Below are 11,407 nucleotides of genomic sequence, written 5' to 3'. Positions count from 1 at the left end.
ACATGGCATACACAGTGCTCAGAGCAGGGCAAGAACAGCATGGTAACCCCAGCCCAGGAGAGCAGACGTTCGCCTTGTCAGGGAGATGTCCTGTGAGAGAGCTGGGGTCGTTCAGCCTGAAGGCTCTGGGGAGAGCGCACTGGGGTCCTGCAACACTTAATGGGGGCTTATGAAGGGGTGGAGAGGGGCTCTTTACTTGGGTAGATAATGACAGGAGAAGCGGAAATGGTCCTAAACGCAAAGAGGGGAGACTCAAAGTAGACATTAGATGGGAATTCTTTAATCAGAGCGTGGTGAGGCACAACACAGGTTGCCCAGCGAGGCTGCGGCTGCCCCATCCCTGGCGGTGCTCGACGCCGGGCTGGCCGGGGCTGTGGGCAGCCTGGCCTGGGGCGAGGCCTCCCTGCCCCGCCGGGGCTCGGTGCCGGGAGCTCCGTGAGGCGCCCCCAGCCCCCCCCCACCCCCACGGCCCCGTCCCAGGGCTGCCGGGAGCCGCTTCCCGCCTAAATCCCGGCCGCCGGAAGCGCGCCTTCCTCGCTTCCATCTACTTCCGGCGACCGCCGGAAGCGCCACCACCTCCCGCCGTACCCTTAGCGGCCGCCGGGCGGCGCCAGGCTCCACTTCCGCTCTCTGCCGGAAGCGGCGGCGGACGGAAATGGCCGCCGGGCGGCGGCGGTGCCGGTGGTGGTTGCGGTAGGCGGGGCGGCCGGAAGTGACGCACACGGCGCCTCGGCCCGCCCCTGCCTCCCTCCGCTCCGCCGCCGCCGCCGAGCGTTGTCCGCCGCCGCCGCCGCCGCCGCCATGTCCCGCCGCCCGCTGGGGGCCCCGCGGAGCCGAGAGGAGCGGCCGGGCAGCGCCGCGCAGTTGTGAGTACCGGGCCCGGGCGGAGCGGCGCGGGCCGGCCCGGCGCTCGCCCCCTCCTGGCGGAGGGCGGAGGGGGGCGGGCAGCGCAGCGCTGCCGCAGCCGCCGCCGCCGCCGCCGTGTTCCCGGGCGGCTCGGCAGGGCCCGGCCGAGCAGGGAGCGACCCGGCAGGTACGGTCCCGCCGCCCTCCAGCCGCCCCCTGAGGGGCCCGGCCCGGTGGGGGGCGAGGCGGCGGTGCGGGGAGGGGGGGGGGGGGGGAGGCCGCCGGAAGGAGCGGCGGGGCCGGGAGCGGGCAGCGGGGCGTCGAGGCCGCGAGCACGATGCTGGGCGGCGAGGCTGGGAGCGGGGAACCGGGGCGTTGGGGACGGGAGCGGCGCCGGTTGTGACTCCAGGAGCGGGGCAGCGGGGTGCTGAGGACGGGAGCGGGGCCGCCGCCGCCCTGCAGAAGTCTTCACGCCTCCGCCCGCCCCGCTCGACGCCCTCCCGTGAGGCAGTGCTGCGGCAGACAGCGGGCAGACGCTGAGCGTTGGAGACGCTGAGGCTGAAGGTCGTCCTCCTCCTGCCACACTCCCAGTCCGTAACAGCACGCGGCTGTCCGGCCGTGCTGAGGGAACCGGGAGGTGCAGCCACGCTTCTACGCCGCGGGCTCCAGCTGTGGTTGAGCTCCCCGCACATCGCGTGGCCTCTCTGGAGGTGTCGGTGCAGCGAGGTGTTCCCGCTGGGCTCCTCAGAGGCTGTGGCCATGGGGTGGGCACGTTGGCTGCGTTCCCTGTGGCACTGCCGGGCGTTTGTGGCTGGAGGGCAGTGGTCACTGATGGGCAGAGTGGCGCTTCACAGCCTGCGGTCTGCTCCCCGGCCATTAGCGTGCCCTGCAGTAATTATTCCTACTATAGGGAATATTCTGCAGGGGGTGGAAGCGTTTTTGTGCCAAGCGTAAAGTGTTCCTTCAGCCATTACTGAGAGCTGCTGGATTACAGGAAACCCCCATGCCTTTAGCAACGGCTTGTGCCTAAATTCTGGATGGGATTCCTGGCGTTGTGTGCAAACTCAGCATCGATTTCTAGATTTTGCTCAGATAATAACAAAATTACTTTATTAACGTATTCAAGTAGCACGTAGACAAAAGATACAGCTATGTAAAACGCAGTCTATGGTCACTTCATTTTATCTTGTCTCTAGGTGCATGCTTCCAATTCAATGTTATTTTGCCGCTTCCAGGATTTGGCTGTACCCATTAAAATAAATGAAGTTGGTTCTCTGGCATTTGTAGTGCTTGTGGTCCCTGGTTGATTTATTGATGTTCAGAGGAGGTGAAAGCTGTCTCTAAAGCATTATCTGGGAGTAAATGCAATCTGGAAAGTAGCTGACTGGAGTTGAAAGAGAATGTTTCTTCCAACAACTCTGAAGTGGAACTGAAGCTTGAGCAAATCTTTCTTTTTATCTCCACCAATATATTTTTTAGGTGGCAAGATCATGATTTTTGTTGCCCTAGTGGCTACAGTGGATTCAGCAAATGGTTTTATTCACTGAAAATGTGCTAAGGGTGTATTGGTATGGCAAAAATCAGGGACAGAAGACGAATCATCGTCGTCTTGTTCTTTGAGTCTGGTGCTTAGTAAGAGTAACAAACAATATGGGATGAGAACTTGAGGCAGTCTTGGACGTCAGATTGATGTGGCTGATTGTGTGAATGAATACAACAGGAATTCTGTTTCAACAGAGGAAGGATGTGGGGAATTCTTTTTGTTTTTCTAGCTTAACGGAAAAATAGTAATTTAAAAACCAACAACTTCCTGCTTCCTTCTGCTGTCTCTGTTTTGTAGGTTGCTTAACGCCATGCTACTAGTTGAGTAGGAAGCTTTTGGTATCGCTATGCAGACTGTCTATGCAAGGAAATAATGACTGGTTTTGGTCAAGAAAAATGGCATGTAGACATCAGTTTTCTCTGAATATCACAGATTTTTTTTTTTTTAAAGGAAAGCTGGCTACCTAAATTTCTGTTTTGATTTTTCTGTTTTGATTTTTCTGAAACAAAGTTTCTGTGGAGAGAAGATTACCATCCACCACTATTATTTCTTCTAGTTTATTGTCCTGAAATACTGTTCAGGGGTCTGCCTTAACGTTCAGGCCTTGGGCCGAACTAAAATCTGATGATGTGCAAGAACGGAAGTATTTCTAAGCGTTAATGTGGGAGTTTTGGGAAGTTCTATATTTGTGAAGAGTAGGGAAGCGGAGGAGGACAAAATGGAGGAAGAAAGTTCTACTTCAGCTATTATGGAAAAGACTCCCCAACTACAATTCAGTACATTTCCTGTATTTATATAATTTAAGAAAAATTTACCCATTTCCTTAACAAAATTAATCTGACATCCTTAAAGGGGGAAACTAGTGGATTTTTCATTCTGCTTAAGGAAATCTCAAAACATATTCTTCTGAAAAAAAAGGGCTACAGAAAGCAGACAAGTAGGTTCTAGATCTCGTCTTCGTTATCCAACCATGTATACAAACAAGCTGGAAATGCTTTGTTCTGGTAATATACAAAGTGTCAGTCCTGGCTATTTCTTTGTTTCTCCTGGAAGAGTCTTTAGTGAAGTGAGATAAATACCATGAAGAATTTTCAACTTGCATCTGAAATGGGGAAAGTGTTGTAGTCCCCTCCAGACAACAGTGTCTGAAGTCATTGGCAGTGACGTCTTCCCTTCCTGTTCATAGATACTGGAGTAAATACGTGTGAATGACTTCTTAGTATCTCATCTGAATGGTTCCCTTCCTTCTTTCTTATCTGTATTTTACCTTTTTCTATTTCTGCAGTCCTGTAAATACCTGCTACTTGTTTCAGGCAAACAAATGCTGTTTTCTAGAAAACAGTTATTTGGGGGTTTCCTGCTCTTTTTGCATAGCATGTGAAGATAAAAAAGCTTCATTTCTCTTCAGTGCTAGTTTTTCTCAGCTGTCCTTTCAGATTCCAAAGCATCCAACTCCATTTTACTACTAAAACCTCAGACAGCAGCATCCATCCAGAACCACGTAGTGTGTTGCCCATGTTGTCCTTTCCAGTATGCGATTATTTTTAAAACGTATCACAGAATTTCCTGCCCACTGCACTGACAAATCACATAAGCCTCTTATTTTTCACATCATATGCTTAGGAATGAGGCACTGTACCCAAGCATTGGACGTGGGAGTTAATTTTACGGTTACAGCAAGGAAAGTCATGCGTGTCTACAGCCTTTAGACAAGCAGTAGCATAGTTTTTATATCAGCTGTCAAGGAGAACGCAACCTCAGACTGTGCCAGGAACTGTCCTGCTCGGGGCGTGAAGAGCATCCTTGTGGCTTCTTACTTGTTGGAAAAAGACAATGTCTTGGCTGACTTCTTGAGCAGATGCAACGGTTGGATGCGTGAACGGTATCCGAATCGCTCTGTTCCGAGCTGAGCTGGAGGCCCAAACTATCGCTTTGCTGCCAGAAAAGCTGCCGGTGTTCCCCATGCTACTTGACAGTAAACAGAACCCAGCACTGGGAAGCACCCTCACGGCCATGTTCGCAATGGATTTATCCATGTAGAAAGTCAATAGGACAGAGCTAGAGTGCTTTTGGTGACCAAAAGTGATGCTGGCAGTTCTGCCTTTTAATCATTCTGGATCTGATGTCAAGACCGTGAATCCTGCTTCATCTAGGGAGGGATCCTGGTTTGTTCGTGTGTCTCAGCCTGCCATGTCGCCTCTGTGGGGCTTCAGGTTCTGCTGAGTCCAGGAGGTCTTTGGGAAGATGCCTGCCTTCAGGCAAACTCGCTCCAAGTGGGGAAGAGCCTCTCCGTCCTGGAACGGACCTAAGTCTTTTGTCATTCCTATCTTGGCGTTTGAAGCAGTCAGAGCTGACTTTTGGATGGACAAGGTTCTCTCTGTCTGTCTGCTGTTCAGAATTTTTGTCTTTGCAACTGCATCTGCTCTTCAGATTTCCCTGGTTCGGACTCCATGTATTCCTTCTAGTTCTTGAGGCCCTTTTCTTCCCAGATTGATGAGTTCTGTTTTCATCAATCGCACAGAGCTTCTGTACGTTCCTTGACCACATTTAATTTTGTTCTCTCCTTGGAGATGACCACCTTTGTAGTCTGTATCTGTCTAAAGAATGAGCGAGCAGGTGAGATGTAGGCAAATGGCTTGGTCACTGTTCGTCCTGTTCCACCAATGGAATGTATTCTGCATCTTATTTTTTTTCTTGTGTATGTGTCAGAGGTAATTTCTGTTTCCACCTTGCCATGCAATTAATCTGCCTATATTTTCCCAAAGCTTTCCTGAAATTCATACTTCTTAGTGCTAAGTAGGGGTATTAAAAGCAGCAGGTGGCAAAAAATATGGCTCCTCTGTGAAATTTGTCAATTATGTTTCTTCCATTTAGAAGGAAAAGGAAGGGCTCTCTAAGCAGAAGAGAATATTTCAGGTGTTTTCTTGGGTCTTTTAAGTATATATTTTTTCAGTCTGAAAAGGATGCTGTTTCTTGCCTTTCTGATGTGTAATAGTTGGATGTTGTTTTTAGACAGTCTGTGGTACTCTGAAATGCTAACCCAAAATGTACAGTAAGTAGATCAGAGTTATTTTTGCCCTGAAGTTCCTGAAGATTAGGTCTGGAATTTTTCAGTAGTTAATCTGTTTCTAAGGCATTGCAGCGTTGGGTGTACAATTCACTGATGCACATTAATTAAAATATCTGTGCTGTGTTCACTTACACTTTCTTTCTTTTTTCTTTTTCTTGTCTCTTTTCTTTGTTTTGTTAAGCATTGCAGGCTGTATGTACCGAGTAGTTCAGACGACGGGACCAGATGGAAAAAACCTTCTGAAATTACTTCCAATTTCTAAATCTTCTGGAAACTTTGTGCCAATAGTTCAGTCTTCAGCCATGTCAAATAATCCTAAAGGGAATATTTCTAGTCCGGTTCATCTTACTTTTAAGACACAGCTTGCCAATACTACTGCACCTTCATCTGTTAAGATACCTGTTTTTCAGTCTCCTAATCCTGGAAAGATAATTCTTACAAGGACATTAGACAAACAGGAAAGCGTTAGAGCAGGTTCTGAAACAGAAAGCTTAACTGCAAAATCAGCTGCTAACATCCAGAGCAGTTGTGTTTCAGTTGATAGACTGTCTTTGCAGAACATTGCTGTAACAAGTTCATCTAACCAGAGTAACTCTGCGTACATGTTGGTAAACACAAAGAATCTTCCCGCTACTATGAAGTCTCCAGTATTGCCCTCTGACCACCACCTCCAGATACCAGCTGATGCAGAAGTGAAATCTGTCCCAGCTTCTTTTTTACCGCCTGCAATACAGCAAAAAATACTTGCAGCTGCAGCAACAAATGTGTCTGGAGGAGCTGACAGTACAAAAATGCCAACTGTTATTTACGTGTCACCTGTGAACGCGGTGAAAACAGTACTTCCCAAGCGGTTGCAAACCATTTGCCCCAAAGCCGCCACAGACGTTTCAAAAACATTAATAATGACAGCTACACAAATGGCAAACTGTTCTTCTCCTGAGACAGTAACATCTGATGATCAGAAGTGCCAGCAAACACCAATGAAATGGATTGTGCAAGAAAGTCCGCAGTTATCATCGCCTTGCCTTATTCCCGTGAAGTCATCAAATAACGTGGCTTCTAAGATCTTGAAAACTTTGTCAGATATGAAGAATGTCGAAGTTAACTCTGCGAATATTTTACCGCTCTGTTCTAGTGGTCCCGGTGGAAGCCAAACAAAAATCACACCTTTTAAAGATAATGCTCTGGTCATGTACAGTGGGAAAGTCTATTTGTTGACCAAAAGAGGTTCTGATGTTCTGTCAGCCCACGTTGACAAACAAGCATCTTCCTCTTCTGATGCTTCACTTAAAAAGGAGACATCCAAGCTAATTGCTTCTACTGAAGTCACTAAAATAACCAATAAAGTGGTGAATCTGGTATTGTCAAAGAGCAAAGGAATGGTGCTGTCTCAGAAAGATCCAAAAACGTGTGCAAACGCAAAAGTTTCTCCATCAGCTGGTTTAAAAAGTGACTTAAAATCCGCACCTGCAGCTCTGGTGACACCAAGTGTTAAGGAGCACAGTTCTGCTGTAATCCAGGGGAAGAGTTTGCCCCTGACCATGAGCATTTCAAGTGGAGCGACCCCTATTACAGCAGTAGGGACACAGGAAAATATATGCCAAGGTGGCAAAGAAATGATTCATTCCCCCAGAGCAGCAAGTGCTGTTTTACCTCAGTCTAAACAAGAGTGTGCTTTCAGTGAAGACTGGCAAAAGGTAACTCTCTCCAATAAACATGCCAATCTCAGTGTCTGCTAAATTATTATATGCTCCTGGTTCTGTTGGAATAAAATAGCTGATAGTAAGTTCACAGATTGTTGTGACCGTTCTGGTCACCAGAAATGCTGGTCTGAAAGTGTAGTTCATTGGTTCAAAAATGGAAAATACTTTTTTGTTTTGTTTTCCCTGCAAAATTGCACTGGAGTGAGTGCAAGTGAGAAAAGGCATAAAGAAAAGGGCAAGGAGAAGACAATTTATCTTGTGAAGAAATAAAAGTTATGTACAGCACGTGGAAAGTACAGGAAAGCTGTTCATCTGGTAGCTCTCTGCTCTCAAACACTGATGCTGTGTTTTCCCAGCAGTTGACCGTGCTGTAGGAGTGATGTCAAGTAGAGAAGCTTAGAGCTACGTGAGAGGAGAACAAGGCGGACAAGCAGGGATTGTCATGTTAGGACGAAGGCATTACAGCTCCAGTTTCTGCTGTCTGAGAGAGCCTAAGGCAGGAGCTGCATTCCCTTCTGTTCATGCTGTGGTGTAGAGGGGTTTTCTTCCTTTGTGTCATGGCTGATGTCAGGCAGATGGAACTCTCGGGAGCTTTAATGGCAACGGTGCTTTCCCCTTTCAGGCTGTCTACATGTTCTTCTAAAATTGTAATGTAGGAAATATCGAAGAGAGAACTTAGCTGAAAATTGCACAAACTCTATGCCCATGAAGGATTGCAAGTCAAGCTTTCGGTTGCCCAGGAGGACAGAATGAATTTGTCTGCAGGTGAAAAATTGGTCTGAAGCAAGTATGTATTTGCTTATGTTGACCAGGCTGAAGAGGAATGTCAGCTAAGCATATTTATGCACATTTGAGGCATTTAATCGTTGCAGTAGGGCCTCTTTTTTTGATTGTTCCTAACCTGACAAAACTGTTCAGATAAACATTTTTTCTTGAGTGCTGTGTGATGCCAAGTGGTAGCATTTTCATTTGCCTTAGTTGTTTATAGTCCATAAATTTGCAAGGCTATGGGTGCCAGACATAGTGATGTCACCTTGGCCTTGCAGTTGAGGAGCAGTTCAGGTTACAGTGAGATTAGGTAGGAAGGCTGGTTAATAGTGCTTTGTTGGTATTATCAAAGTGGAGTGTTTTCAACAGCCTGAAAGTGACTCTGTAAAGAACACCGTCTGATCTTTCATCATCTTCCTTTGTTACTTCTAAGCTTTAGTGTAGGTTACTTTATATGGCTTACTAGTTGGACTTTGCATTGTCTGGATGTTTTACAAGACGCTTGGTGTTTTAGGTAACTCAAATAATGTTAGACCTATGATAATACGTCATAATTCCTCAAAATTGGCTTACACGTGTTAAATGCAACTCTTGTGAAAAATTGTTATTTTCCCAGTGTTTCTAGTAAACTAAGGCTTCTGTATACATGGAAGGAGAGGGAGAGAGATTCATGGTTCCCACCCTGTTTCTGTATTTCAGGTCCAGCATGAAAAGATGGATTCACAGGGAAAAGTTAATCAAATCAAACACCAAGAGAAGCCACATTGGAAACAATACTTGGAATTAAGGAGAAAATTTGGTCTCACCAAGGAGGAGAGAGTCTACCTTAAGAGAATACCATTGATAACCTCCAGTGAGAAACCAGATGAAAGGGTGTGTTCCAGTAACAACTTGAAAACGAGAAATGACTCTTGCGTTTCATCATCATTAGATGTGACAATAACAAATCAACATCAGGAATGTGTTACAGAGGAAAAGGTATCTTGAATGTTTTTGGCACTAAAGTATGTGTACTGCAAACACATTCAGAAAGCAGTATGTGTATGATCAGTACAGGGCTATGATTTTTGTGTGGACCCTTCCACCTTGGGATTCATCGGGGGAAGCCAGTAATTGTTACAGTCCCTGTGAGAATTGTTCCTACTTGGTTTTGTGCTGCTATAGAGCTGTATGATTTCAGTATGACTCGAGTGCTCTTTTTTTTTTTTTTTTTTTTTATTTAATCCTCATTTCTGTGTTCAGCTGGAGGAAATAAAAAGAACAAATGCTTTGAAGCACCCTCTAGTGGTGGATGAACAGTCAAAAGGATAGCCTTTATTGGAATAGGAACTCTGTGATTCTGTGATTCTGATTTATATTTAGCCTTCTGCAAATAGTTATGTATATCCAGTAGTGTAGTGAATACATGCAGAATAATAGAGGAATGATTTGGGAAGCTTTACCCGTGAATTCAAAATCAGGCAAGTACTGTTATTTCAAGGCACTTCAGACATTCACATGACAAAATGTGTGACTTCCAAAGAAAAGCATCCACTTGGTCGCGTGCAGTGTTATTGAAAAAAAATTGACTCATGTACCTGTCTGGTCGTTAGAGCTGTGAATGTCTTTATAAACTTAGCCCTTTGTCGTTGGCTATGGGTGTTCTTGAGTGCTTCTGGAAAGGTTGCCCTTAATGTAAGAATTTCTGTCTTAACGCATGAAATTGATTTTAGCTATCCAAAGTAGTCCTGTTCAGCTTTAGTGTTCTAAACTTTCTTTTGTATGATTCTACTCTACCCAGTCAAAAGCTTTCTCAGATTTTAATAATTCTATGTTGAGAGCCCAGCTTTAGGCAGATCTACTGCCTGCTCATAGTAAGGTACATCAAAATTTAAATAGCAAGGTAGTTGAGAGGAATGTGGTTTTGTAATGGACTTCATCTCTAACATTTAAGCTTTCTGGAAATGTCAGCCTGAAGAATGTTATGCATTTTTCCACCAAGTTAGATACAAAATATGTGGTTTACGCTAGAGTTAAAGAGGTGATAGCATGAAATGATAGGCAAGCACAGGAAGGGCAGAAGTGGACTATTGGGTGAGGAAGAAAGTTAACGTTCTGGAGTTGTTAACCAGGAATCTTTGCTAGAAAACATTAATGAACATGGAAGTATGTTTGCTCAAATTGCTAAAACAAACATCTTCCGTACAGTAATTCTAAGAAGCATACAGCAATATGTGTAATATGTGCATAATGAGCTGTGAATAAGGTAGAATGATGCTCAACTTAACAGAAGGATGTTTTGTGTGTTTCTTGACTATACAGATAATTGTGGATCTGGAAGATTCATCTAAGAAAAGAAAAATAAAATCCTCATCGGTGTCAGACAGTGGAAAGAGAAGGAAAACATCAGTCAAATCAACCACAAGTTCAAATTCAGAAGATACTGGCCCAAGTTCCATCCTGCTTAACAGAAGTGCTTCCCCTCCACCAGTCTTACTGCAGCAAAGTATTTCCACAGACGTTGTTACATCCTCTGTTGGGAGGGACTCCGAGCAAGAGACGTGCTCTCAAAATAGTGATGTTATAGACTCACATATTCCAGTTTTAGTGTCCTGTGAAGATCATACTTCAGTTTTCGAAGGTTCTTTCAGAGATGATGCTTTCCCTTTGACTCCGCCAGACTTGGATGAAACAATCCGGGATGAAAAGATAAAACGACTTAAACAGCTCTTAAGAGAACGAGAAGCGGCACTTGAAGAGATGCGTAGAAAAATGCAGCAAACCTGAAATACTGTAGGTGGTGATCTAGACCATATTCATCTTCATTTCAATGATTTAAAGAAGAAAGTGTTTAAATGAACATGAATATTTCTGGTAGACAGAGGATCCTTTAAGATTTCTTTAAAAAATTTACTATATATATTTAGTAAAGTACAGGGTTCCTGTTAAAGACCAGAAATAAAAGACGTGGATATCATATTCTGCTTCTGGGACATGCACACATATCGAAGAATGCAGAAGAAAAGTGTTTTTATTATTTTTAGTATATGCTCTATATTTTGAATTGAAGGGGTTTCTGTATTAGCCCTAGAGAATAAACTTTCCCATATTGGAAATTTGTGGCTTCTCTCTTAGAATCTGAATGCAAATTGTAAACCCCAGTTGTAAATATTTTTTGTTTTCATAATATTTTATAATGCATGACAACTTTTGTGAATCATTGAGAACTGTCAGTTGTCATAAAAGGTCAATGGTCAGTGGTTAATAAATGGTATTTAAGTGGTCTGGGGGTTAGACTTCAGGCAGTAATAATACTGATATTTATAAAAAAAAAAAAAACAAATAAAAATACTTTACAGATGTGAAGATGGAACCAGTACTAACATCTGAAGTATGCGAGTAAAGTTATATAGATATGTGTCTCTTACTGTTATTGTTGTAAGCCTTTATAAGGCTTTTGCCAGCAGTGCAATGTTGAAGATTAGTTGTGATTATTTT

The 11,407-nt window shown here is 44.8% G+C and overlaps 1 protein-coding gene across 3 annotated transcripts; it reads left to right on the top strand.

Annotated features, from left to right (window-relative positions):
* Positions 1 to 733: 733 nt before the first annotated feature.
* On the top strand, positions 734 to 11,407 carry LRIF1 (ligand dependent nuclear receptor interacting factor 1). Of its 3 annotated transcripts, none has more exons than XM_084302077.1 (4): positions 734 to 1,033; positions 5,641 to 7,156; positions 8,630 to 8,908; positions 10,232 to 11,407. In XM_084302077.1, the coding sequence occupies exons 2-4, from the start codon at positions 5,654 to 5,656 to the stop codon at positions 10,694 to 10,696; spliced, it is 2,247 nt and encodes a 748-aa protein (XP_084158203.1). In that variant the 5' UTR covers positions 734 to 1,033; positions 5,641 to 5,653; the 3' UTR covers positions 10,697 to 11,407. The 3 variants fall into 3 exon arrangements, with proteins under 3 accessions (XP_084158203.1, XP_084158204.1, XP_084158202.1); XM_084302078.1 differs by having other exon boundaries at positions 751 to 866; XM_084302076.1 differs by having other exon boundaries at positions 909 to 1,033; positions 8,630 to 8,803.

The sequence above is a fragment of the Netta rufina genome (assembly GCF_964035555.1).
Source record: "Netta rufina genome assembly, chromosome: 26".
In the NCBI taxonomy this organism is placed as follows: domain Eukaryota; kingdom Metazoa; phylum Chordata; class Aves; order Anseriformes; family Anatidae; genus Netta; species Netta rufina.
Note: the sequence above shows the minus strand (reverse complement) of the source record. Positions and strands in the feature narration are given on the sequence as shown.